Source organism: Macaca nemestrina, chromosome 8 (genome assembly GCF_043159975.1).
Source record: "Macaca nemestrina isolate mMacNem1 chromosome 8, mMacNem.hap1, whole genome shotgun sequence".
NCBI lineage: Eukaryota > Metazoa > Chordata > Mammalia > Primates > Cercopithecidae > Macaca > Macaca nemestrina.
Window position 1 is genome coordinate 63862818 of NC_092132.1, and position 27152 is coordinate 63889969.

The following is a 27152-nucleotide window of genomic DNA, read 5'->3' on the forward strand; positions in this document are numbered from 1 at the left end:
ACTACATAGGGAAATGAAGAGAGAAGCACACTTTTCAATTGTCCCTTCATTTGTCTGTGGTGTGTATGTGTGAAGTCCACATTTGCTGGTGGTGTGCCTGTGTTCACACAAACACACGTAGTTTGGTGAAATGCACTTTGCAATACACAATGTTGAATTAAACTTGGTCTGTGTGTCAGGACTCTGTGAGCTGGTGAAGGGCTACTTTTATTTCTAAATTGTCACTAGCTATTCAACTTCCACTTTTCTTCTTCTCTCTAGCTGTAAGCGTGGGAACTTCTGACTTTTTTCTCTTTCTTTCTTCCTCATGTTACTCAGAAAATAAACATAAAAGTAACAAGTGAGTTTTTGCAAAGAACTCTCAGGAACCTGCTTGAGCAAGTAATAACAGCCTGAGGAAAAACGCTATATGCCAAGGGTCTAGCTTCAAACGAAACCTGGGTGTTCTGTGACTTGAGGTGAGCATGTGAAGACAAGAGGCTCTCCATGTTGGGCTAATTTGATTCAGTAACAGTGAAGACATCGAAACAAAGTATGCAAGGGTTACTGGTTGACATTTTCTCACAGAAGTTTGCTTGAGTGAAAAAAATGACACAGGAAAATGTGTATGTGGGGCTACTATATACATTAAAACTTAAATTATATTTTGAAATGTATTATTTTATTTTATTTTGAGATGGAGCGTTGGTCTGTCACCCAGGCTGGAGTGCAGTGACGCAATCTCGGCTCACTCCACCTCCCAGGTTGACACCATTCTCCTACCTCAGCCTCCCGAGTAGCTGGAACTACAGGCACCCACCATCACGCCTGGCTAATTTTTTTTTTGTATTTTTAGTGGAGACGGGGTTTCACCGTGTTAGCCAGGATGGTCTCAATCTCCTGATCTCATGATCCACCCGCCTTGGCCTCCCAAAGTGCTGGGATTACAGGTGTGAGCCACCACACCTGGCCATTTTGAAATTTATAACACAATAGTTAAGATTCCTATAATGTCAAGGCAGAAACTAAACTCCAGTGCTGCATTTACTGTACTAGTTTGGTAAAGAAAATAGAAATCACTTGTCATAAACAAAACGTTCAGGTTTTCATCTCTTTTCTGAAATTGATTGACAGGAAACAGATCACGCTGTGACTGGCTTGATAACAGAGACATAAGCAAAAGCATTAGGCTACTTCTAAGAACCACTGTCATTCCAATAAATTATCTATATATACCCCCACTAAGTACAGTAACTTTTTGCAGGGGACAGTGTATGATGAAGTCATTAACTGATGAAGGTGCAAAGCAAGAGCCCTAGGATACTCATGACATTTCAGTCTTCCACTAAATTGTGAGATCTTGGTATCTTACTAATTGTGTATCCAGACTAAAGGAAAAACTCCAGGGATGAGAGTGGGCTGCATTCAGGTAGAGAGTGGGCCTATGACTTTCTTTCTAAAGAAGGTTCCCAAGTGGATTGATTCAGCAGCCCATGAACTTGAAGCTAGAGATAAGGAATATGTGGGGAGAATGAGTGACCCTGAATGAATCTCTGGATTGACAACATCCCTATAATATAGTCCTTTAAGTCCAAAAATCTTTTAAAACACTATTTGGAATCTTGTAAAATAGAAGACCAGTTTTTGAAGTAATTAGAAACAACTTTCTAACAATTCAAAAAGAAAAGAGAAATAATCTGGGTCATCTTTTTACATTGTGAGAGGTGACTGTTGAACGCATTTGGAGAAAAGTGCATAAAATTAAGCAAGCCCTTATTGAAATAAAAAACAAAATGGCAGGATTATTTATAACCTTTATCCATTTTCAATGTATTTGAACACAAATCTTTTCAAAAAGCTAGACTAATTCCAGCTCTTTCACTGGACTAATTTTTAATGAATTTATTTTAAAAACACTCATTAATTTAAACTGATTAGTCTTTCAGACTTTAGTTGTCATTCTAATCAGTCATCCACATAATGTAATCTTGCTGAAACAGAAGTCCAATCATGTCCCTCTCTATTTGAAAAAATCCCTTTGCTTCCCAGTGACTCCCTTTAGTTTTCCAGATCTAGATTAGAATGGAGCATGAGGCCCTTTATGTTCCGCTGACAGTCCTAGTCTCTGCCACAACTTCTTGTTCACATATGCCCAAGAGTTACCCAACCTCTAGCCGGGCATGGTGGCAGGTGCCTGTAATCCCAGCTACTTGGGAGGCTGAGGCAAGATAATCGCTTGAACCTGGGAGGCGGAGGTTGCAGTGAGCCAAGACTGTGCCATTGTGCTCCAGCCTGGGCAACAAGAATGAAACTCTGTCTCAAAAAAATAGATAAATAAAAAATAAGAGTTATCCAATCTCTCAGTCTCCTAAACACTCTGTATGTACTTCCTGGCCTCTAAGCCACTGGCCATAAAATCTCTTCCTGGAATTACACAATGTCATTTTAAAATCAGGGTTTCCACTCAGTAAACTCTTCTTTGATCCTGAAGAAAATCACATTTACCTCTCACTGGGCTTCCATTATACTTAAGGTATTTTTCTATTTTAGCACTTGAACAGGTCATTGCAGTTATTTTGATTACATACTTCTCTCTCCCACCGGACGGATCCCATGAGATCTGGGATTGGGTCTTATTCATCTTTGTATTTACTCTGGCAGAAAAGAGTGCCAAGTGCATTTGGAGAAAGGTTATGTTACCCACAATTAAGCAGGGTTTTTTTTTCTTTTTCTTTTTAACTGCAGACCTTCTCATTGCCTGACTCACACAAAGATATTAAGAGACCTTGTTCCTCATAGTTCTCACAAATTGTCTGATCACTCTCCCTCAGTAATAGATTGAATGGTCACCCTCAAAAAAATATGTCCACATTCTAATGGGAGGAACCTAGGAGTGTGATTTAAGCCCTAAATCTAATGACAAGTTTCCTTATAAGAAATAAAAGAGGAGAAGCAACTTTAATGATGGAAGCAGAGATTGGAGTGATCCAGTCACAAGTAGGGGAACCTGGAACAACCAGAATCTGGAAGAGGCAAGGACGAATTTTCCACTAGAAACTTCAAGATGTTGTCCCTACCAACATCTTGTTTTCAGACTTCTACCCTCCAAAACGTCTAGAGTACCCTCCAGAACTTCTAGAGAACATATTTCCGTTGTCGTAAGCCACCCAGTTAATGGTAATTTATTACAACAGCTCTAGGAATCTAATAAACTTCTCCCTTTTTCAGTTGCCCCCATTATTTGTTATTCTGATGCCTCCTTATATGGTAGTTTCCCCCATAGCTCTGTATCTGCTCCTCTTACTTTACACTGTAACCTAGAGTGAACTTACCTACTCCAGACCACTACATATTTTTCTGATCCAGATCTTTATTTTCTGTGCTCTATATCTGTTTAACCAACTTCCTATTAGACACTGTAAATGTACTAACCTGTAGGTTATTCAAAATACACTCATCTCTCTGTCTCTGTCTCTGTCTCTTTCTCTCTCTTTCCTATAAAACTCCTTTTGGATGGCCTATTTTCTGCCTGGTACCATTGGGAGGGCACTTTACAATAATTTCTGATATGAACTCTTAATCCTATCAGCATCAAAAGTCCTTGTTGAACATATTTTTTAAGACAGAATTTATTCCTCTATAGAACAATTTTAGGTAAACTGAAATTATTGAAAAATAGAAACAAAAACAACTTACTCATAACCTCACCTTCTAAGACAATCACCATTAACCACTGAGTACACTTCATTCCAGTCATTTTGTTATACAATTTTTTTCATATTTGCAATCAGGGTATATTTATATACCTATAGACTAATGAGAACATCTCACTTGTTTTCAGAATTGTGTTTGTTTTAGGCATCTCTGAAACATAACTTCTCATCTGTTACCAATGATCTCCTAAATTAATTTTAAAATAGTGCTTGCTCATCATCTTCACTTTGACTTGAACCAGAGCCCAGGCACTAAACTAGTTTTCCACCTTGTGTTCCTTTCCAGTAGAGCCATAATCATTAAAATAGCGTGAGATGACATAGTCTCTTATGAAAGCTACTCTACACTGCCCAAACCTGCTGAAGAATTATCATATGCAATTGTTGCTGGAATGTCATCATTCAGTTTAGATTTCACAGTTGATGTTAATATGGGAGGGATAAATTACTCACATACTGCCTAGCCTGAAGCTAATTAGTTTCGTAAGCACATGTATGATCACAAAGCCAGAGATGGAAGTGCTCTGCCTTCAATGACAATGTCTTTTACTACTGGATATTTCATTGTAATTTTTAGACTCTGAAGTGTCAAAATGTTAAGCTTAAAGGTCCTAAATTGGATATTATATCAGAATATTTAATAAGGTTTTTGATAGAACAGTGGATTTTCTTCCTACAGTTTTCACTGAAGTCAACCCTTAGAGCACAGGTTGCCTTTTCCACAGCAGCAAGGGGTCAATGCTCTCAGGTAGCCTTTGTCCTCATCACCTCCCACTCCTGTCAGCTGTCATGACTCACCAAATTTTGCAACTGTTTTAATCACTGATGTTGTGAAAGATATTAATCTCATCTCTATTCTGCTCAAAATGTGGGAAAATCTTTTCTCAGTTCATCAGCAACAAGATTAGACCTTTTCAAAAGAGGACCTTAAAAATCAGACACATAAAAGTTAGAAATGGGTGCATGCATAAATATGGATTAGTGACCCAATGGCTTGTCTGCAGATCACTGCCACTTGAGTACACTCTGCACTCCCAGAGAGTTGCGTATTGGTTATCCATGACCTATCCCCCACCTGTAGACTCGTGGGAGTATCCAGCCCCATTCAGAGCTCATTCATGACTCAGAGAGATGTGGAATCCCATAAGCTTCTCCCTATGTCCTCTCACCAGGTTGGTTCTAGCTTTCAGGTCATTGTAGGGTTGCCTCAATTACCTCCAACTCACTTGAGTGCTGGTCTTCCTGTTCCCTGAAAAATCCCTGTGCCATGGTCCCATTCAGACAATGTTTCCCAAAGATGATAGTTGCCAAGATGCCCCAAGGTGAGTGTCCAATGTTACCCTATATAAAGCAAGAACCCCCAGGCTCCCTTACAACAGATTGGGCCAGGAACATTTTTAAGGAGTAAGTTCTCCTGATGTTTAACTGTCAGCATTTCACTTCATTCCCTTTCCCTAAGAAAAGAAGGTCAAGGCCAGCAGCTCCCGGGAAATTTCCATTTTCTCCATTCTGGCTGGGATTTTATAACACTCCATCAGCAAATTGTCTTTACAGAGTCAGTGGGTTCTTGTTTTTGAGACTTCATTGACACAAAAGTAAAGAAAGTCTGGCCCTAGAGGAAATCGTTTACCTTTCTAGTTTTATTCCCAGGCCTCTAGTGTCTCCTAGACATTACTTCTATGCTCAGATCCTATTGAAATATTTTCTTTTTCTTTTCTTTCTTTCTTTCTTTTTTTTTGAAACACTGGGGCTCCCGGAAGTCCAGTCCTATTTGTTGAGATGTTGATTGGGAAGTGTTTTCTACACGCTGTCCTATCTCTGGATACTTCCAAGTCATGGTTGGATGTGGCAAGTAAAGCACAACGTCTGAGGTTATAGTAACAGTAGATAGAAATCCCAATACTAGTCAGCATGGGAGATACATGGAGACTTCTAGAAGGCAGTACTTAAAATACCAGGCAGATTGACCGTCAGCAAGGGAAGTCTGTGGCAGATAGCAGGTCCACAGAGTAAGGGCTCAAAGGCAAAACTCCATTCTGTTAAAAAAGAAAAAGCCTCACAAACACAAGATATGAGCTGAGCCTCATCAGGGGTGTTACCATTCAAGGACTGAGGCCAAGGGAATTGCTCAGCAACTTAGCAGTCAGAGTTAGTTTGCAAACTGAGCGTGGGGGTCTCAAAAGTACACAGATGCTCAACAATCAAAACTGATATGTATTTCAGGTCCAGACAAGATTGAGCTAATGTTAATTCCCAGGGTGATGGTAAACAGCAGAACTTCTCAAATTTTTATTGTATGTTTAAACAATTCACCAAAGAAATCTTTTGAAAAATGCACATTTTTGATTCAGTAAATCTGGAGTTGGTTCTGATCATCTGCAATGCTAACAAGCTTCCAGGTGATGCAGATACTGCAGATCTGTGATACACACTTTGTGTGTGTGTCTTTTTATATTTGTTGATTTTTTTTTTTTTTTTTTTTTTTGAGACAGAGTCTCTCTCTGTCACCCAGGCTGGAGTGCAGTGGCATGATCTCAGCTCACTGCAACCTCCACCTACCGGGTTCAAGCAATTCTCTATCTCAGCCTCCCGAGTAGCTGGGATTACAGACATCCAGGCATCCACCACCAAACCTGGCTAATTTTTTGTATTTTTAGTAGAGATGGGGTTTCACTATCTTGGCCAGGCTGGTCTTGAACTTCTGACCTCGTGATCCACCCACCTTGGCCTCCCAAAGTGCTGGGATTACAGGTGTGAGCCACCATGCCTGGCCTTGATTTGTTTTTAAATGTTGAAATAATTTTGGCTTTACGGAGAAGTTGCAAATACAGTACAGAGCTCCTACACACCCTTCATCCTGCTTCCCCTAATGTTAACATCTAATGTGTACATTTGTCAAAACCAATAAATGAACATTGCTACAATACTAGCAACTAAACTATAGACTTTATTTGGATTTCTCCATTTGTTCTACTAGTGTTTCTTTCTGTTCCAGGATCCAATTTGGGATCTGTCATGTGCATCCGTGTGAAGAGACCACCAAACAGGCTTTGTGTGAGCAATAAAGCTTTTTAATCACCTGGGTGCAGGCGGGCTGAGTCCGAAAAGAGAGTCAGCAATGGGAGATGGGGGTGGGGCCATTTTATAGGATTTGGGTAGGTAAAGGAAAATTACAGTCAAAGGGGGGTTGTTCTCCGGTGGGCAGGAGTGGGGGTCACAAGGTGCTCAGTGGGGTAGGTTTTTGAGCCAAGATGAGCCAGGAAAAGGACTTTCACAAGGTAATATCATCACTTAAGGCAAGGACCGGCCATTTTCACTCCTTTTGTGGTGGAATATCATCAGTTAAGGCGGGGCAGGGCATTTTCACTTCTTTTGTGATTCTTCAGTTACTTCAGGCCATCTGGGCGTATAAGTGCAAGTCACAGGGGATGCGATGGCTTGGCTTGGGCTCAGAGGCCTGATATTCCTGCCTTCTTATATTAATAAGAAAAATACAACAAAATAGTGTTGAAATGTTGGGGTGGCGAAAATTTTGGGGGGATGGTATGGAGAGAGAATGGGCGATGTTTCTCAGGGCTGCTTCAAGTGGGATTAGGGGCAGCGTGGGAACCTAGAGTGGGAGAGATTAAGCTGAAGGGAGATCTTGTTTTAAGAGGAGATATTGTGGGGTTGTTAGAAGGAGCATTTGTTGCATGGAATGATTGGTGATGGTCTGGATGCGGTTTTGTATGAATTGAAAATCTAAATGGAAGACACAAGATCTGAATAAGAGAAGGAGAAAAAACAGGTATCAAAGGACTAAGAATTGGGAGGAGCTAGGACATCTAATCAGAGAGAGCTTAAGGGGGTTCAGGATAATTACTTGCTTGGTTGGTGGTTTTTAGGCTTTAAGTTTTAGAGGTGCAGTCTAAGTTGGGCTGGTGTCTGGAATGAGACTGGGACCTAATAAAAAGGAGTGTCCACACAGGAGCTCAAATGGGGTGGAACCTGTAGCATTTTGAGGACAGGCCTGAATTCTGAGAGGGGAAAGTGGTAAAAGTATTATCTAGTCCTTTTTAAGTTAGTGACTGAGCTTGGTGAGGTGTGTTTTTAAAAGACCATTAGTCCGTTCTGCCTTTCCTGAAGATTGAGGATGGTAAAGGATATAAAGGTTTCACTGAATACCAAGAGCCTAAGAAACTGCTTGGGTGATTTGACTAGTAAAGGCTGGTCCGTTATCAGATTGTATAGAGGTGTGAAGGCCAAACCGAGGAATTATGTCTGACAGAAGGGAAGAAATGACCACGGTGGCCTTCTCAGACCCTGTGGGAAAGGCCTCTACCCATGCAGCGAAAGTGTCTACCCGGACCAAGAGGTATTTTAGTTTTCTAATTAGGGGCATGTGAGTAAAGTCAATTTGCCAGTCCTGGGCAGGGGCAAATCCCCGAGCTTGATGTGTAGGAAAGGGAGGGGGCCTGAACAATCCCTGAGGGGTAGTAGAATAGCAGATGGAACACTGAGAAGTGATCTCCTTGAGGATAGATTTCCATGATGGAAAGGAAATGAGAGGTTCTAAGAGGTGGGCTAGTGGCTTGTAACCTACATGGAAGAGGTTATGAAATGACAACAGAATAGAATGGGCCTGTAAGGCTGGAAGGAGATATTTTCCTTGGTCTAAGAACTATTTTCCTTGTGTGGGAAGAGATTGATAGGTGGAAGTTTCAGCGAGGGAGTAGGTGGGAGTGGGCGATGTGAAGGAGGAAAACTGCTGTGAGGGACAGAAGTTGGAACACTAGTTGCTTTTTTAGCTAATTTATCAGCTTAAGCATTGTCCTGAGCAATGGTTGAGGGAAGAAAATAGATTTGGGAAGTTATGAGAACTGTAGAGAGTTGAGCATAGTTTGTGATTTTTAGGGCCTCTAACAGTGTTAAAGCGGCGACAGCTGCTGCGAGCAGACATGAGCGCGAGGCTAAAACAGTAAGGTCAAGTTGTTCGGACAGAAAGGCTACGGGACGCGGTCCCAGCTCTTGTGTAAGAATTCTGTCCGCACTAACCATGCCTAGGAAGGAAAGGAGTTGTTGTTTTGTAGAAGGGATTGGGGTTTGGGAGATTAGCTGGACACGATCAGTACAGAGAGTAAGTGTGTATCTATGAGAATTATGCCGAGATAGGTAACAGATGAGGAAGAAATTTGGGCTTGACTGAAGTAATAGGGGCTGTCTGTGAAGCCTTGCAGCAGTACAGCCTAGGTGATTTGTTGAGCCTGATGGGTGTCAGGGTCAGTCCAAGTGAAAGCGAAGAGAGGCTGGGATGAAGGGTGCAAAGGAATAGTAAAGAGTGTGTTTGAGATCTAGAACAGAATAATGGGTTGTGGAGGGAGGTATTGAGGATAGGAGAGTATATGGCTTTGGCACCATGGGGTGGATAGGCAAAACATTATGGTTGATTAGGCGCAGATCCTGAACTAACTTGTAAGCCTTGTCTGGTTTTAGGACAGGTAAAATGGGGGAATTGCAAGGGGAGTTTACAGGGTTTAAAAGGCCATGCTGTAGCAGGCGAGTGATAACAGGCTTTAATCCTTTTAAAGCGTGCTGTGGGATGGGATATTGACGTTGAGTGGGGTAAGGGTGATTAGGTTTTAATGAGATGGTAAGGGGTGCATGATCAGTTGCCAAGGAGGGAGTAGAGGTATCCTATACTTGTGGGTTAAGGTGGAGGGATACAAGGGGAGGATGTGAAGGAGGTTTTGAACTGGGGGAAAAGGCAGCAATGAGGTGTGACTGTAGCCTAGGAATAGTCAGGGAAGCAGATAATTTGGTTAAAATGTCTTGGCCTAATAAGGGAACTGGGCAGGTGGGGATAACTAAAAAAGAATGCATGAAAGAATGTTGTCCAAGTTGGCACCAGAGTTGGGAAGTTTTAAGAGGTTTAGAAGCCTGGCTGTCAGTACCCACAACAGTTATGGAGGCAAGGGAAACAGGCCCTTGGAAAGAAGGTAATGTGGAGTGGGTAGCCTCCGTATCGATTAAGAAGGGGACGGACTTACCCTCCACTGTAAGAGTTACCCAAAGCGTCTGTGATGGTCCAGGAGGCTTCCGAGGCAATGGGGTAGCGTCAATCTTCAGCCGCTAAGCGGGGAAGGTGTGGAAAGGAGTCAGTCAGAGAGCCTTGGGCCAGAGCTCCAGGGGCTTTGGGAGTGGCTGCGGGATGAGTTGGACAGTTTGATTTCCAGTGGGGTCCCACACGGCTTAGGAGGAATCCCAGGCTGTGGGCATTCCTTGGCCCAGTGGTCAGATTTCCGGCACTTGTAGCAAGCTCCTGGGGGAGGAGGTTCTGGAGGAACCCCTGGTAGCTGCGGTTCAGGCTTTTGGAGTTGTGTGCCGGAGATGTGGCTGGGTTTTGGCCTGACAGGATCCCACATTGCATTTGCTCATTATGTTTCCTTAGTTTCTACAGATCTGTCACAATTTCCCAGGTTTTCCTTGTTACTCACAACCTTGACAGTTTGAAGAGTATTTTGTAGACTATCCCTCAATTTTGTCTGCACATATTTGAGATTACATGAAGATTAAATTTGGGTTATGAGAGTTTAGGAAGACCACAGAAGTGAAATGCCTTCTCACTGCATCCTAGCAGAGGGTACGTGATGTCAGCATGACTTTACACTGGGGATATTAACTTGATCCCGTGGTTAATGTGATATTTACCAGGTTGCTAAAGCTATTATTTTTCCCTTTTCATACTCTGTTCTTTGGAAGTGAGTCTAAGTGTGGTCTATGGTTCTCAAATTTAAGCCTGCATCAGAATCACTTGGAGGACTTATTAAAACTAGGCTCTTTTTTCATTTCTGATTCAGCAGGCCTGGGGCTGGGGCCCAGAACGTGCATTTCTAAAAAGTTATTTGGTGATGGTGATGCTGCCTAGTCCAAAGGCCACACTTGGAGAACTACTGGTCTAGAACATTTGTCCTTAGTTGCTGAGCCTTAGACTTGAATCAGAATTGCCTGGGAATAATTTTAGAAATATATATTCCCAGGCTTTGTCCTTGGCAGTTCTGACCTATGCCGGCTCATAGGAGTTGGCATTTTTACAAATGCAAGTCAGGCTTGAGAACCATGAGGTTACTGCTACTCTGCAATAATCTGATTAAAGTGTAATTGGCCAAGAGCCTGGGGGCAAGTGCTCAGGCAGCAGGTGGGGTCCCAACAGCTCCAGCTGTAGGAAACAAAGGGTGGGAGAGCCTGGGAACCCAGCAGGGTCTGAATCATAGGCCTTCAGGCTGCCTGGGTTTGACCTTGCTGTCTTTATTCATCGCTCCAGGAAGTCTCTCTATTGTTTTGATTTGTCTGAATCACATGATTGCTCAGAAGCAGACAGCACCAGCGAGCCAGCACTCAACCCTAAGACCAGCCTTCAGTGAGCAGTCTGCTGAAATTCTAAAACAGAGTAAGGCGTTAGCATGGTACTGTTTACCAGCATCAACTAGTTTATTTTATTGCCTAAATCTTAAGTTCTTCAATATTCACGCAAAAGATGTTGTATGATTACAAAGATTCCAAAAGAAAATTGGCAGGAGGGGGTGATAAAGGAGGGAGAGATTAAAAAAAAAAAAAAAAAAAAAAAAACCACTAAAGAAGTAAGGAAAATGTTTTGCTTACATAAACTTCAGAAAAAATTTAATTTATATAATTTTATCATATGTTTAGTCATTATTATTCAGCCTTTATCATAATAACTTACTATTACTTATAAAAATTACCTTTATCCTTGGTGAATATGATGAAAAGTATTATCATTTTTAAATGACAAAAAAAATTCCGTGTAATAAAGACAATTTCAAAAAAGTTTAAATGGTATTTTACTAATAAATAAACTTTTTATTTAAAACATAAAGGTGGCCAGGCTTGGTGGCTCACCCCTGTAATCTCAGCACTTTGGGAGGCTGAGGTGGGCGGATAACTTGAGGTCAGAAATTCAAGACCAGCCTGGCAAACATGGCAAAATCCCGTCTCTATCAAAAATATAAAAATTAGCTGGATGTGGTGGTGCACACCTGTAATCCCAGCTACTCGGGAGGCTGAGGTATGAGAATCTCTTGAACCCAGGAGGTGGAGGTTGTAGTGAGCCGACATTGCACACTGCACTCCTACCTGAGTGACAGAGAGAGACCCCCATCTCAAAAACAATAAAAAAATTAAAAGTTAAAATAAAACATAAAGGTCCCTAAGATTCTTTAAAATGAGGTTTTTCTCTGTATTACTTTCCTGGGGCTGCCACAACAAATTGCCACAAACTGAGAGGCTTAAAACAACAGAAATGTGTTCTCCTACAGATTTGGAGGCCAGAGATGGAAACTAAGGTGTTGGTAGTTTCTAGAAGGCTCTGGGGGAGAATCTTTTTTGTGCCTCCCTTCCAGCTTCTGGTGACTGCTGGCAATTCATGGTGTCCCTAGGCTTACGGCAACTCTTCAAATGCTATCTTCATGTGACCTTTTACTTTGTCTCCATATGTCTTAAATCTCCCTCTCCTTTCTCTTGTAAGAACATATGTCACTGAATTTAGAGTTTGCCTAAATCCAATACAGTCTCATCCTGAGATCCTTAATTAACATCTGCAAAGATCCCATTTCTAAAGAAGGTCACACTTACAAGTGTACTGGGGGTTAAGGCTTGAATATATCTTTTGTGGGGGACACAGTTCAACCCACTACAATTTCAGATATAGTTTAGGTGCTTACACCCTCCAAATCTCATGTTGAGATGTCATAATCCCCAGTGTTGGAGGTGAGGCCCACTGGGAGGCATTTAGGTCATGGGGGCAGATCCTTCATGAATGGCTTGGTGCTGCCCTTGTAATAATGAGTAAGTTCTCGCCCTGAGCTCACACAAGATCTGGTTGTTTAAAATAATGTGGCACCTCCCCAACTCTGTCCCTTGCTCTAGCTCTTGCCATGCGATACACCGGCTCCCCATTTGCCTTTTGCCATGATTGTAAGCTTCCTGAGGCCCTCACCAGAAGCAAATGCTGGCACCATGCTTCCTGTACAGTCTGCAGAACCATGAACCAATTAAACCTCTTTTCTTTATAAGTTACCAGTCTCAGGTATTCCTTTATAGCAATGCAAAAATGGTCTAACACAATTCCCAGCCCTATTAAGAAATGTTGGTTAAGTGTGTGAAGAACATTGGCATCGAGCAGTGCCACGTTACTGGTTGCTTGGAAGACCATGTGCCTCATCCCAGCCATTCAGCTCAGCTTCCTGTCTGCTGCCCACCTCCAGGTGTGCATTTGAGTAGTAGCACCAAGGCAGAAACACCCTGAGCCTCATGAATGGCCAAGTTTCCTGATGTTCTTAGCCAGAAAATACTAAGAGATGACCTGGTTCCCTTAATGCCCTGCCTACAAAGTCCACCCAATATAAGAAGAGAATCATGCAGATATTTAGGTTGCTATTTTTTGTTTGCCACAGCACTGAAATTTTTCTAGTGAACTTTCTCCATTTTCAATAAATTTTACTTTAAAAAGCCACTGTAAATTTTTTTTCCTTACAGAATGGTTTTAATCCAAGTGCATTAGAACAGCATGGAAAATTTGAAGGCTTAACATTGCTAAAGTGATGAAAAAAGTAGAATTTTATGGATACTGAGGGCTATTTCTGAAGAAACTTTATAATTTAACAGGCTCATTAACCACTTGAGTTTAGACTCAGGAAGAAGCAGAGAGCAGGATAGCTTTTTAAACTAGGTTTTTTTCCTCGATTTCCTTACACAACTAAAGTTTGATTCTTGTATCGTTCTGCCTATGGCATGTAGAGTGATTTTTTAAAGATTCCATGTATATTTGACTAATAACCATCTCATGTTACTATTATAAAATGCCAGAGTTTGGCTCCTTATATTAATTTTTCTGTTGGCATTATCCATGACACAATTATAAAAATGTCTTTTGATGAAAAATCTGTTAAATTAAAAATGGTATCCACCATTCTTCTATCCCAAAAAAAGAAAGCCTATGGTAGTTGTTAAGTTATGATCCCCAGTTTTAAAAATTCAAACTTGAGACTCTAAAACAGGGGTTGACAAACATTTTTTCTGTGAAGAGCCAGAAAAAATATTTGCTGGTCATACGTATTTTATAACTACTCAACCTCACTATTGCAGCACAAAAGCAACCATAGATAATATGTAAAGGAATAAGTGTGGTTGTCTTCTAATAAAACTTTATCTACATGTGGCAGCTGGATTCAGTATATGGGTCATAGTTTGCCAACCCCTGACCTAAAATATCAACTTGTTCTCCAGGTGTCTACTGTATCGCTAGATATCCACATGGAAACATTAAGGAATTTACTATAGTTTCAGATTCTCTTTCACAGAGTTGGAAATATTTTGGATGTCTCTTTCAATCCCCATTACATACTCAGTGGTAGGAAAGACCTATCCTAGGGATCTTTCCTTTAGTAGGCACTCAAGTGTTTATTGAATGAGTAAGGCCTGAGTTCTCCTGCATGCCAATATCTACAGAGTGCCCACTATGTCTTGTCCAGCTCCAAGACACTTCAAATTGCTTCGTTGAAATAATTCAAGTTTAATATGCCAAAAGGCTGGAAAATCTTGCATGGTGGGGCTTTCCTCTCCTGCTTCGTAGGAAAGTTATGAGATCTGTACTTCTGTTATGGATAAATATAGTCACAATACTTTTCTATAGAAAGAAAAAGTGTGTGTGTGCATATATATGTGTACATATGTCGGAAAAGCAATCAGATAATTATGTTCCGTAAGAGAATCCAGAAGATTCTTTCATGTTTACTGGGCCATCAGGAATGCACTGGTGAGAGGGGCCACAGCGTCATTAAGAGTTTCAGTAGTTGCTCTTGTTGGGTTGTCAGAGTTCAGCTTATTGGTAGCGATGGGAACGAAGAGAATTTGATGCAATCTGGGCCAGATGGCAGCACTTTTACTGCCAGAAACCAGGGGATTGATTGCACTTCACCATAAAATGGGGCAAGGTTGAAGGCACAGCTAAGGGTGTTTGACCTGGAAGGGGTTATGGAGATTATTAAAATAACACTGAATCCATAGAGGCAAAATAGATGTTTAGCCAACAAGGGTGCTGCTTCATATACACAATCAAAAGAAGGCAAGAATGGATGGGCAGCAGACTAAGGACAGGCACCCCAGTAGAAAGTCATGATCCTCTGCCCAGATTCCAGATCTGAGCCAATTTTCAGACCCGGATACCTTTGTCTCAATAGATGACAAGCCCACAGAAGGAAGAACCCTGAAATATCATAAACTGTTAATCTCCCCCATTTTCCTCAAAGGAGATCTGTTATCATTTACTTGAGAAAATATGCAATGAGGAAAGAGGAATATCCAGATATTCTGATAGACTTTGGTCTGAATTATTGTTGATTCACCAAGTTGCAAATCCTTATGTTAGAGTGAAGGCACACAGCAGCTAGATAATAAACAGAACCCTGGCCAAAGTCTAGGTCTCAGTAGGTCCGGTAGGTCTTTGGATTCCTCCAAAAGTAATTTTCCTAGGGCCTGAATGCTAATTGGGATTGACTCTTTGGCTGTTGGAGTAAGCTCCCCCTTTCTGATTTTCTAATTCAAACAAGAATTATCATAGTCTGGAAGGAAAAATGGAAGCTTCTGAAACTGTACCCCCACACTCCTACCTTCTTCACTGCTATCATCTCTCCAGCCCTAGATAAGATGGTGAATAAAAAATATTATATTTGGTGGCAGGGGAGGAGTAAGGAATGACAGAAATCGGGGCTACTCAAAATGACTTTAAGACTGCAGAAGGTGGTGGTTCATATCAAAGCACCATTTGATTCATGAGTCTGATCACTGCAAAATCCAAATGAATCTTAAGAGTATTTCTAGCCTAGTGAAAAATCATCTAATAACCCCAATGGTGGCTACTGCACTTGATGTGTTATCTTTGTTAGTACAGATTAATACACTGTCAGGTACATGGTGTTCAGTCAGACCATATTTCACATTCTTTCCTACCTCAATTGGGAAAGATCAGAAACTATTTGCATTTGCATGGAACAGACAATGATATACGTTTACACTTTTTTTTTTTTTTTTTTTTTTTGACTTAGAGTCCCACTCTGTTGCCCAGGCTGGAGTGCAGTGGCGTGATCTCGGCTCACTGCAACCTCCACCTCCCGGGTTCAAGTGATTATCCTGCCTCAGCCTCCCGAGTACCTTGGATTACAGGTGCCCACCACCACACCCAGCTAATTTTTGTAATTTTTAGTAGAGATGGGGTTTCGCCATGTTGGCTAAGATGGTCTCAAACTCCTGACCTCAGGTGATCCGCACACCTTGGGCTCTCAAAGTACTGGGATTACAGGTGTGAGCCACCAATTTTGTCCTGTGGCTATGTTAACTCCTACTCTTTATTGTAATATAATCAGATGAGATCTAGGCTGTCTGGATATTTGGCACAATATCATGTTATCAGGCAGGATGAACAAGAAGTGGCCAGTATACTGGAGGCCTTGGTAAGACACATTTGACACAGAATATGGGAGTTAAAGTTGGTGATGATTGAGGCAACTCCTACTTTTGTAAAGTTCTTAGGGGTCCAGCTTGGCCAAGGGCATGTAAGGATATATTTTCCAAAAGATAAATTGCTACATTTTGCCTCTTCTATCAAAATTCTTGTGGGACTCTTTGGCTTATGGTGGCAACATACTGCGCATTTAGGAATGTGCTGCAGTCCATGTACTGGCTGGCATGAAAGGCTCTCTGCTTTGAGTGGAGCCTAGAGCAGGAAATGGTCTGCAGGAAGGAAGGGCACTGATATGAGCTGCCCTGATTCTTGGGTCATGTGATTGGTAAACTCCACAATGCTGGAGGTATTGGTGAGAGGAAAATATGCAGTATAATGTGTATGGTGTGTGTGTGTGTGAGAGAGAGAGAGAGAGTGTGTGTGTGTATGTGTGTGTGTGTGCATCATAGCACCAATGTCTGGGGTTGTGAAGAAAGATCATGCCATCTGTAACAGAGACTTATACACCTATTAAAACAGAGTGCCTAATGTGTTACTGGGGCCCCATAGAGACAGAATTCTTGACTATAGAATATCAAGTAACAATGTATCTGGAACTATCCATTATGAGCCAGGTTCTGTCAGACCCACAGAGTCATCAAGTCAGGTATGTCCAGCAGAAGTCCATCATAAGATCAAACTGCATATCTGGATTAAAGCCTAAACAAGACCAGAAGTCCTAAGGTAACTGCATGAGCAGGTGGTGCAGATCCCTATGTCACCCACCACCACAGCACGAGCACCCCTCCTTCAGATCATGCTCCAGACAGTATGTGGGTCCCATGTGACCAACTAAAGGAGGAGAAAAAGCCTGAGCATGTTTAATGTACTAGTCAGCTCAGGGTGTGGAAGCAAGTTAAAAATGGGCAGTGGTTTCATGACACTTGGGGTGTGGGGGGGACTTGAGGAACTCGTAAGGAAAATCATATCAATGGACAAAGCTCAGAGTTGTACACCTGTTCCCTATGCCATGTGGAGGACACAATGGCTTGGGATGGGAATATATACATACTTATGGGTGGAGGCGAATCATCTGAAAAGCTGGTCAGGGACCTGGAAGGACAAGGACTGAAAAATTGCAGACAAGAATGTTTGGTGGAGGGGAATGTGTGTGAACTTATAGGAGTGGGCAAAATATGTGAAGATTTTTGGCTCTCATATTAATGAACACTAGAAAGCATCGATCACAGAAGAGGCACTGAACAACAGAGTAGACAAAATGACTAGGCCAGTTGATATTAGGCAGTCTTTGAGCTGATGTGATAGACACATGAATGGTGGAGCCACAGTTGAGAGATAGAAGCCATACATGGGTTCTGTCTCACATCTCAGTACTGACACTTCTGCAAGTCTAACCTGTCAGCAACGGGGAAAAACACCGCTCCCAATACATCTTCTTCCAGGAGGTGATCTTCAATCATAATTTTCCTTGTGGGAGGGGAATCAATGTGCATCCAACATATGTGGCAGCACATTTGACATTTTCTTGAAAAATCCTGGGAATTTTAGTGCCTTCAGTGCCTACTCTTAGTACCCAAATTACCCTCAATGTTGGGTCATTTCCTGGCTTCAGCCTTATACCTGTTAAGTTGAATGAGCATAGTCATACAAATTACTCAGGAAAACCAACCAATGAACTTGGTTTATTTGTTTTGTTTTGTTTTGCTTTTTTGACACAGAGTCTTGCTCTGTCACCCAGGCTGGAGTGCAGTGGAGTGCAGTGGCACGATCTCAGCTCACTGCAACCTCTGCCTCCCGGGTTCAAGCGATTCTTTTGCCTCAGCCTCCCAAGTAGCTGGGACTACAGGTGCACCCCACCATGCCCAGCTAATTTTTGTATTTTTAGTAGAGACAGGGTTTCACCATATTGGCCAGCCTGGTCTCGAACTGACCTCGTGATCTGCCTGCCTGGGCCTCCCAAAGTGCTGGGATTACAGGCGTGAGCCACCGCACCCAGCCAAACAATGGTATCTTTACCAACCATATCTGGAACATTAAATCAATAGTGTAGCAAAATTTTTAGCCTCATATTAGGCATACAATGCTAGTTGCTTTACAAATGTTGAATAATTATCAATAAGACTATTGGCCTGGATAATATATTAGAAGTTGGAAATTTAACATTTTAATGGGAATTATAAAATGCCATGTCCCCATTCCTGTCTTAAAATAATTTTATAACTTCAGTATTTCTTAATAACTTTGTGTCAACCGATGGACATCAAGCTCTGCCTAGAATTAGCAATGATGTCCGCAGGGGCTGATGGAATGTATAAGGGCATGTTTGTCCTTTCCTTAGCATTTGGAGTCCCCTCTTCTTTAGCTGATGGATTTGCTATTATATTCGTTGACCCCTCTTCTGACTTACAGATATCAGTGGACACTGAGATGTTACAGTCAGGGTTGAAAGGAACAGAAACTAGCCTAAATTAAAGAGGATTTAGAAGATATTTGGTGTTCTCATGGCAATGACGGCTCTCTAAGCTTTTGGGAAGTTGAGCTGGCACCTGGAAAAGTGTCAGTAACAGGGCTGTGTGTGTGTGTGTGTGCATGTGTTGTGTGTGTAACATGATCTCTGTTTTCTCTGTCCCATTCTCTTTTTTCATTGTGCACATGACTTAAGATGGTTGTTCTAGCCCTTACTAAACTTAACTTTTTACTTCAAATGTCAAGTACCATCTATGAAGTCTCTCTGGTGTTTAGTTCAAACTATCAAGAATGAGAATGATCTTCAAACAGCCAATAAATTGGCTTTTTCTGAATCATATTCGGACAGAGAAAGAGAGAGACCTGGTCACAAAAGTTCCATGGCATAAACACAGCTGTCCAGACCCAGCCCTTACACCTTGCTTTGTGCCTGGCAGGTCCTAGGAAAGGGGAGTAACATTTAGTTTTGATTCTAAATTAGTGTTGGAAAAGGTATATCTAGTTCTGCTAAACACTCTACCATGTTTCCATTTTCATCCTGATTTATTTACATTTAAGAACGCTTTTCTACTTTAGATGATACTCAAGGAACATTGCAAGGGTTAGAGTTCCTTATTTTATTTCCTGACTTTTCTCATTTCATTCTCTACCCAGAATTGTATTAAAAATAAGTTCCCATACTACTTCAGGGTATACCAACATACACCTGAAACTACTTTTCTCTGAGATCAACTTATCTCAGACAGAATGGTTGACCAGCTCCAAGGAACATGGAAGTCCGTTTCTTGTGAAAATTTCGAAGAATACTTGAAGGAGCTGGGTGAGCTATGTTTACTTGCATATCATATCCAGTAAAAATGGGCATTTTGGTAGCACAGAACTTGCTCTGTATAAAATAATATTAATCTTGGACTCCCTAATTTTTCACATAGGAAAAAATAAATATTGATTCAGTACCAAGATATAGTTCTGTGCAAAACTACGTTGGAGGTGACAATCATCCCTCATATAAGTCACCATGAATTTACAGAAACAAAGCAAGCACGTATCATATACTAAACAGCAAGTGATTTTGATAAATATTTTAAAGCAAAAAAATACAACTACTTTTAAAAATGATTATTTTGTAAACATTTGCTCTAAGCTTTAAGGGATCTTCAGAATAGAGTTCAGAATAGATCTTGTTTTTCAGCCTCTGCTGGCTGCTGGCTTTCCTTAGTGTGTGACTGCAATGCTCCAAACTTTGCTCCCATTTTCACTCTGCTCTCTCTTCTTCTGTAGTTTAGCATCCCTCTTCCTCCCTCTTAAAAGGGAACTTATGATTATGTTTGAGGTCTGCTCTGATAATCCAGGATAAACTCCCCATCTCAAGATCCTTAAATTAACCACATCTGCAAAGTCCCCTAACATGTAAAGGTAACATTCACAGGTTCGAGGGATTAGGATGTGACTATCTTCAGGAACCACATCCAATCTGTCACATCCTGTGATCGTGTTTTATAATATGAATCCTATGAACTGCATTGTAGTATTTTCCCAATATATCTTCCCTTAGAATTTTAACTTAGGTATTGCAGCATATGTAATGCTATTTCTACTGAAAATACTCCTACATGTGCTGCACAGAACTGTATATACAAGGATGTTCACTGCATAGTTATTTATAATAACAAAAACTGAAACAAATGAATTTCTCATCAACAGGGAGACAGACAAAATAAGTTTTGGTCTCTGCACACTGTGGAATGTTATGTACTATGAAAAAGTATATATCTATAAGTAGTGGCATGGAAAATTTTCAAGACATACAGATAAGGGGAAAAAGCAAGTTGAAAAACAATAGATACAACATTTATCTTTTTTAAAATCCTATAAATAATGGTGATGGTTGCACAACATTGTGATGTACTCAATGCCACTGAACTGTAACTTCAAACGGTAAATTTATGTTATGAATATTTTACCACAATAAAAACATACATCATTGAGGAAAAAAACCCATATATGTATACATGTAAGAATATAAGTCAAGAGCTAAATATCTGGCAAAATCTGTACCAAAGTATTTTGTTTGTATGTGAGTGGATATAATTAAAAGTAGGGAGATGGTTGATAGCTTTAATCAGATTTTCAAAGAGGTCCCAAAATCAACAAGATTAATAACTACTGGACTAGTGAAAAAAGAATAATCACTAAACAAAAACTAGAGACAGATTTTTTTTCTGCAAAAATAGTCTATTTTAATATGTAATGGTGGAGCTGCTAGCTTGGGATATGTGAACTCATGCAGCATTAAATGGGTTCAACTCACAGATCTCCTAGTTTAGTTAGCAAAGAATTATACAGAGAATGTTGAGTTTTTGGAGTCAACAACAGATTTAAGTATTGTATTGTAATGTAATGCATTTGTAATTCTTTATATGAAAAGATAATACTCCTTTTATCTGGTTTCCAGGTATAGGAAGAGCCAGCAGGAAACTGGGCTGTTTGGCAAAACCCACTGTGACCATCAGTACAGATGGAGATGTCATCACAATAAAAACCAAAAGCATCTTTAAAAATAGTGAGATCTCCTTTAAGCTGGGAGAAGAGTTTGAGGAAATCACACCAGGTGGCCACAAAACAAAGGTGAGGCCTCCAACAGTCTTTCAGACACATTTCATAAGAATATTAGATACCATCCTAGGTAAGTAAGCAATTCTAACAAACATATCTAAAGTGCTTAAGAGAAACTTTTGTCTAAAACATAGGTCTAAGGATGTCATATGTGAAGACAGAAATCTTCTGGGATGCTTGTGAAAAATGCCTCCTGCTCACTGCCATCCCCAGAGGCCCTGAAAATTGCACTCTTAATGAATCTGATGCAGATGCTTAGCAGACCACATTTTGAGAATAATTTCCCTAGATTACTGTTTAGTCCTCTCAGAAACAAAAGTTTTCCTTACCCATTTTGTAGCAGTTTTCCACACATAGAATTGCAGTGAATAAACCTCATATTAGCTGGTATAGGTAAGGTTATGCCACTATAACAACGAACCACAAGCCTGGAGTGAGTTAACACAATGGGGATTTATTTCTAACTTATAGTATATACATAGTGTTGGGTGGCGTTGGGGAAGTTTGTGTGTGTGTAGTGGAGTAATCAGGAAATCTGCTCCTCCTAATCTCTCAGGGATCCAGGCCAAAAGAGGTTCAACTACCTTGTAGCTGCACCTGTGGACATTGTGGTCTTCTCCAACACCAAGGTAGACAAAGAGACATGGGCTTTTCATTGTCTCACCCTGAAAGTGCCACACAGAGTTTTCATTCATATCTCAGGGGCACATATCTCAGGAATATATTATTTACTTATAATATTTAATTTACTTCTATACTTATCGTTTACAGTCTTTTTCCCTACATCAGAAGGTAAGCTCATCCAAAACAGGATTTCCTCTCTGTTTCACAGAACCCCGTGCTTGGTCATGACAGTTGTTCAATAAATATTTATTATTTGAATGAATTAACTCAATAGAGGATTGTTAAACTATATGGAGGGTAATATCCTGATAAAAGGAACTATCATGCCACTGTAATAGTCGGTTACTAAATGAATATGAGTTTACATTCTTATACCATATAAAATGGAAGAAAATTTTTGACTTAAATGCCTAATATGGATTTCTATGCTAAATTCTTAGCAATCTACTAGAATAAAAAAGCTAGGTTGGGTGCAGTAGCTCATGCCTATAATCCCACCACTTTGGGAGGCCAAAGCAGGAGGACTGCTTGATGCCAGGAGTCTGAGACCAGCCTGAGCAACATAGTGAGATCCCGCCTCTACAAAAAACACAAAGATTAGCTACTGTGGTGGTGCATGCCTATAGCTCCAGCTACTCAGGAGGCTAAGGTGGGAGGATTGCTGGAGCACAGGAGGTTGAAGCTGCAGTTAGCCATGATTGCACCACCGCATTCCAGCCTGGATGACACAGTGATACCCTATCTCCAAAAATAACAACAGCAACAACAACAAAAAACTAGAAAATATTATTGGGATAAGAAGAGGAAAGAGGCCTTCTTTCTTTTAAGTAAGCTCATATAATGGGAGTTTGAATTCATTTCCCATGTATTATTATTAGTATTATTTTTTATTGAGACGGGGTCTCTGTTGCCCAGGCTGGAGTGCTGTGGTACAATCTTGGCTCACTCTAACCTCAACTACCCTGGCTCAAGTGATTCTCCCACTTCAACCTCACGAGTAGCTGGGACTACAGGCATGTGGCACCACACCTGGCTAATTTTTTATTTTTTATAGACATGGGAGTCTCACTGTGTTGTCCAGGCTGAAGTTTCACACTTATTTTGAAAGTTAAAATGTATTTGTAATTCTTTATGCAGAAAGATAATACTCTGCTTACTCAGTCAAAGATAAAACAAACATTTCATGGCCAGGTGCAGTGGCTCATGCCTGTGATCCCAGCGCTTTTGGAGGCCAATGTGGGTAGATCACAAAGTCAGGAGATTGAGACCATCCTGGCCAACATGGTGAAACACCGTCTTTACTAAAAATACAAAAATTAGCTGGGCGTGGTGGTACATGCCTGTAATCCCAGCTATTTGGGAGGCTGAGGCAGGAGAATTGCTCGAACCAGGGAGTCAGAGGTTGCACTGAGCCGAGATCTCGCCATTGCACTCTAGCCTAGGTGATGAGAGTGAAACTCTGTCTCAAAAAAAAAAAAACGAAAGAAAGAAAGAATATTTTACTTGTTCTTCAAGATAATATTACAGTTTTACTATTGTAAAACCTGTTTTCTTCAGCAGAATCAGCCAACAAATTTACTGCTGACAAAGTCTTAAAATAAATAGGGTTGTCCCAAATGTCCATCAGTGACAGACTGGATTAAGAAAATGTGGCACATATACACCATGGAATACTATGCAGCCATCAAAAAGGATGAGTTTGTGTCCTTTGTAGGGACATGGATGCAGCTGGAAACCATCATTCTCAGCAAACTATTGCAGGAACAGAAAACCAAACACCGCATGTTCTCACTCATAGGTGGAAACTGACCAATGATATCACTTGGACTCAGGAAGGGGAACATCATACACCGGGGCCTATTATGGGGGGGGAGGGATTGCATTGGGAATTATACCTGATGTAAATGACGAGTCGATGGGTGCTGACGAGTTGATGGGTGCAGCACAACAACATGGCACAAGTATACATATGTAACAAACCTGCACGTTATGCACATGTACCCTAGAACTTAAAGTATAATTAAAAAAATAAATTAATTAAAAATAAATTAAAAATAAATAAATAAATAAATAGGGTTGTCAACACCATTCTAAAAGTACCTGAGAGTATTACAACAGCTAAAAAGAATTTTCCACCTGATAAAATTTTAGGGTTGAAATACGACAAGCTGATCTGAATTTAGTTTTTTCTGTTTTTCAGAGTAAAGTAACCTTAGATAAGGAGTCCCTGATTCAAGTTCAGAACTGGGATGGCAAAGAAACCACCATAACGAGAAAGCTGGTGGATGGGAAAATGGTGGTGGTGAGTGAGCTGGTCCTCTCTATCTTCCCACCTTCTGCACAACTAATATAAAATCACCCAGATAACTTGTTCTAAAACAATGAAAATGAATGCCATTTTCCTTGTTCTCATAGTTTAAAAGAATGAGAAAAAAATTATGAGATAAATGTATCATCACAAGTATTATATAAAATGTGTGTGGATTGAGGAACTAAAAAACTAAAGAGAAAGAAAATACTATGCAGCCTAATCCTTTGACTCTACAGGTAAACCAAAGCAAGCATGTATTTGTGCAATGAAGATATTAGCAGGGGTTGAGGGTTGTTGCCATTACTCCACTCCAGGATTAACTTCTCACTGTTTTTCCATCTCAACACCAAACAAAAACATGAAAAGGAAATCTAGACCGGGGATAAGAAGCTGAAGTGGTGTTTTTTTGGTGTATGAATGAGTTACATGTCACTACCATGTCCCTATGTTTTCATATATTAATATTATTTCCCCAACTTCCACAATCATCCTGTAAGGTAAGGCTTATTATCCCATTTACCAGTGAGGAAACTGAAATTCAGACATTGACTTACCTAAGGATATGCAGCTAGAAAAATGTGGTGGTACTGGGATGAGCAGTCAGGTTGTTTTCATTGGACAATCTATATTTTATGGAATCCATCCTGCTCCCTTTCAGATGGTTTCCCAGGTCACCTTCCCCACTCTCCAGAGTAGAAGGATGTGTGTTCATGATTTTCCTCCTCCCAAACCCCCACCTCTACCAAAAGGAATAAAAAGGCGACTTTCTACATAATATAAAATAGTTCTAAGGGAATATGCAAGATTCGTGTGTAGGTTACAAAAATCTAAACTCATTTCTTAATACAGTGATTTTTTTTCTTTCTACAATGAAGGGTACATTTTATTCCTTATAAAGTCACAAGGGGAAGACCAAGGATGATTGATTTTATTGCTGTTTATAATGACATAAGCCAATAAACAGAAAGCTTTTAGAGTTCATTAGGAAGAACACTACACTCAGAATCCAAGGATGTGGATTTCCACCCCTGCCATCCAGTACTTATGTGGCTTTGGACAATTCATTACATCTCTTCAAGATTCAGATTCCTTGCCTTCAAGATGTAGGCAGTGTCTTTGTCAAAGGTTTTCTGAGAGAATTCAGGATTGTCATGTGTATATTAGTGCCCTAAAACCATAAAATACTCCATCAATGTAAGCTAGTATTATCATTTACAAAATGTAGAGTATGTAAAAATAGCAAAATGCATCAATGTTGGCATTTAAAATATTTAAATAAAAACTTCAAATTCCAAATTGTATACCTAGTTTTATACATATATAAACATTATATATACTCTAAATATATCACATATATGTGATTTGCTACATATAGGTTATATAGAACATGGCAAAACCAGCTAACAGATAGGTCCTATCTATAGTCTATATAGATCTCATATATATTTTATATATATATATATATATATATATATTTTTTTTTTTTTTTTTTTTTTTTTTTGAGACAGAGTCTTGCTTTGTCACCCTGGCTGGAGTGCAGTGGTGCAATCTTGGCTCACTGCAACATCCACCTCCCGGGTTCAGGTGTTTCTCCTGCCTCAGCCTTCTGAGTAGCTGGGACTACAGGTGCGTGCCACCATCCCCGGCTAATTTTTGTATTTTTAGTAGAGACAGGGTTTCACCATGTTGGCCAAGCTAGTCTTAAACTCCTGACCTCAGGTGATGCACCCACCTTGGCCTCCCAAAGTGCTGGGATTATAGGTGTGAGCCACCGCGCCCAGCCTCTCTTTCAATATTTTTAAGGAATGTATGTGTAGATAGTACTTAGTTCGCACTTTTCCAAATGTTAGTTTCTCCAACTATACTGAAATACCTCATCTTTCTTTTGTCTTGTAGGAAAGCGCTGTGAACGGTGTTATCTGTACACGAACATATGAGAAAATATCATCAAATTCAGTCTCAAACTCTTAAGGCTTTCTCAAGCTGTCCTCCAAACTACTGAGGTTGTTTAAATAAAACTCCAAAGTAAAATATTAAAACTGTTAATATGAGAGAACCTTTCTTTGCACAAGCATCAATAATTTTGCTTACCAAGTTGCACATGCCTGTATCATGTAGTACTTTGGCATTGACAGCCATGAGAATCCAGGATGATATATCCTGTTCAATTCAAGGCTGGGATAATATTTTCAGAGAGGCACTTCATGTTGATTTTTTTTCTTATTATGCATTTTATGTCCACCCTCTAAATTCAACATAATCTGTACTTTATTGGGAAAATAATATTTTTTAATAAATAGAATACAGCACACCTCGTAGGTACACCTCAGTTATATATGAAAAGATAAGAAACATATCTAGAACTAAGGCAGTAATTGACATTCTAATGTAATACCAAACTGTTATGACAGAGAACACCATATCCACTACCAACATCACTGAAAGCCACTACAAATAATATTCTGTTTTATTAGCACAAAATCTCACGTACTATTAGGCTTAAGAGGGATTTTAGAAACTGTGTGGACTGAACACCTTTTTTGTGGATGGGGGAACAGGCCCAAGTCAGTTAACTGTACACTTTACTATCACTCAGATGGTTTCAGGAAGAATTAGAACCAGAATCTATGTTGCCCAGTTATTAACCTTACAACCATAACAAAGTGACCTTAGATTACAACGGTTAGGTAGAAAGAGGTTCATGGTGTACAATTATGAACCAAGTGTAATACTACATTATACTAATGAATAAACAAGCTTCCATTTGTCTTAAAATGTGTAGCAGGATGCCATAGCTGAGTCTAGATGAGGATATAGAGTTTTACCATTTGAACGTGAGGCCTGTCATTGCTTATTTGTCCGAATTGACATATGGGGGATCTCAGTCATCTGGTAGATGCGGGAGAAGTGCTTGTTTATTTTTTGGTGT

At 40.3% G+C, this 27152-nt stretch overlaps 1 protein-coding gene across 2 annotated transcripts; it reads left to right on the forward strand.

Annotated features, from left to right (window-relative positions):
- The first annotated feature begins 16796 nt into the window (after positions 1 to 16796).
- On the forward strand, positions 16797 to 26269 carry LOC105483515 (fatty acid binding protein 12). Of its 2 annotated transcripts, XR_011606497.1 has the most exons (6): positions 16797 to 16929; positions 19327 to 19492; positions 21128 to 21300; positions 24113 to 24214; positions 24328 to 24459; positions 26120 to 26269. XR_011606497.1 is itself a non-coding variant. In XM_011744401.3 (5 exons), the coding sequence occupies exons 2-5, from the start codon at positions 19420 to 19422 to the stop codon at positions 26192 to 26194; spliced, it is 423 nt and encodes a 140-aa protein (XP_011742703.2). In that variant the 5' UTR covers positions 16798 to 16929; positions 19327 to 19419; the 3' UTR covers positions 26195 to 26269. The 2 variants fall into 2 exon arrangements, 1 of the variants encoding a protein (XP_011742703.2); XM_011744401.3 differs by lacking the exon at positions 24328 to 24459 and having other exon boundaries at positions 16798 to 16929.
- The last annotated feature ends 883 nt before the right edge of the window (positions 26270 to 27152 follow it).

Coding starts and splice junctions, on each gene's coding strand:
- LOC105483515 (XM_011744401.3), top strand. CDS start 19,420: ATGGTTGACCAGCTCCAAGGAACATGGAAGTCCGTTTCTTGTGAAAAT. Junction 19,493..21,127: donor AGAATACTTGAAGGAGCTGG/GTGAGCTATGTT, acceptor TCTGGTTTCCAG/GTATAGGAAGAGCCAGCAGG. Junction 21,301..24,112: donor CAGGTGGCCACAAAACAAAG/GTGAGGCCTCCA, acceptor TCTGTTTTTCAG/AGTAAAGTAACCTTAGATAA.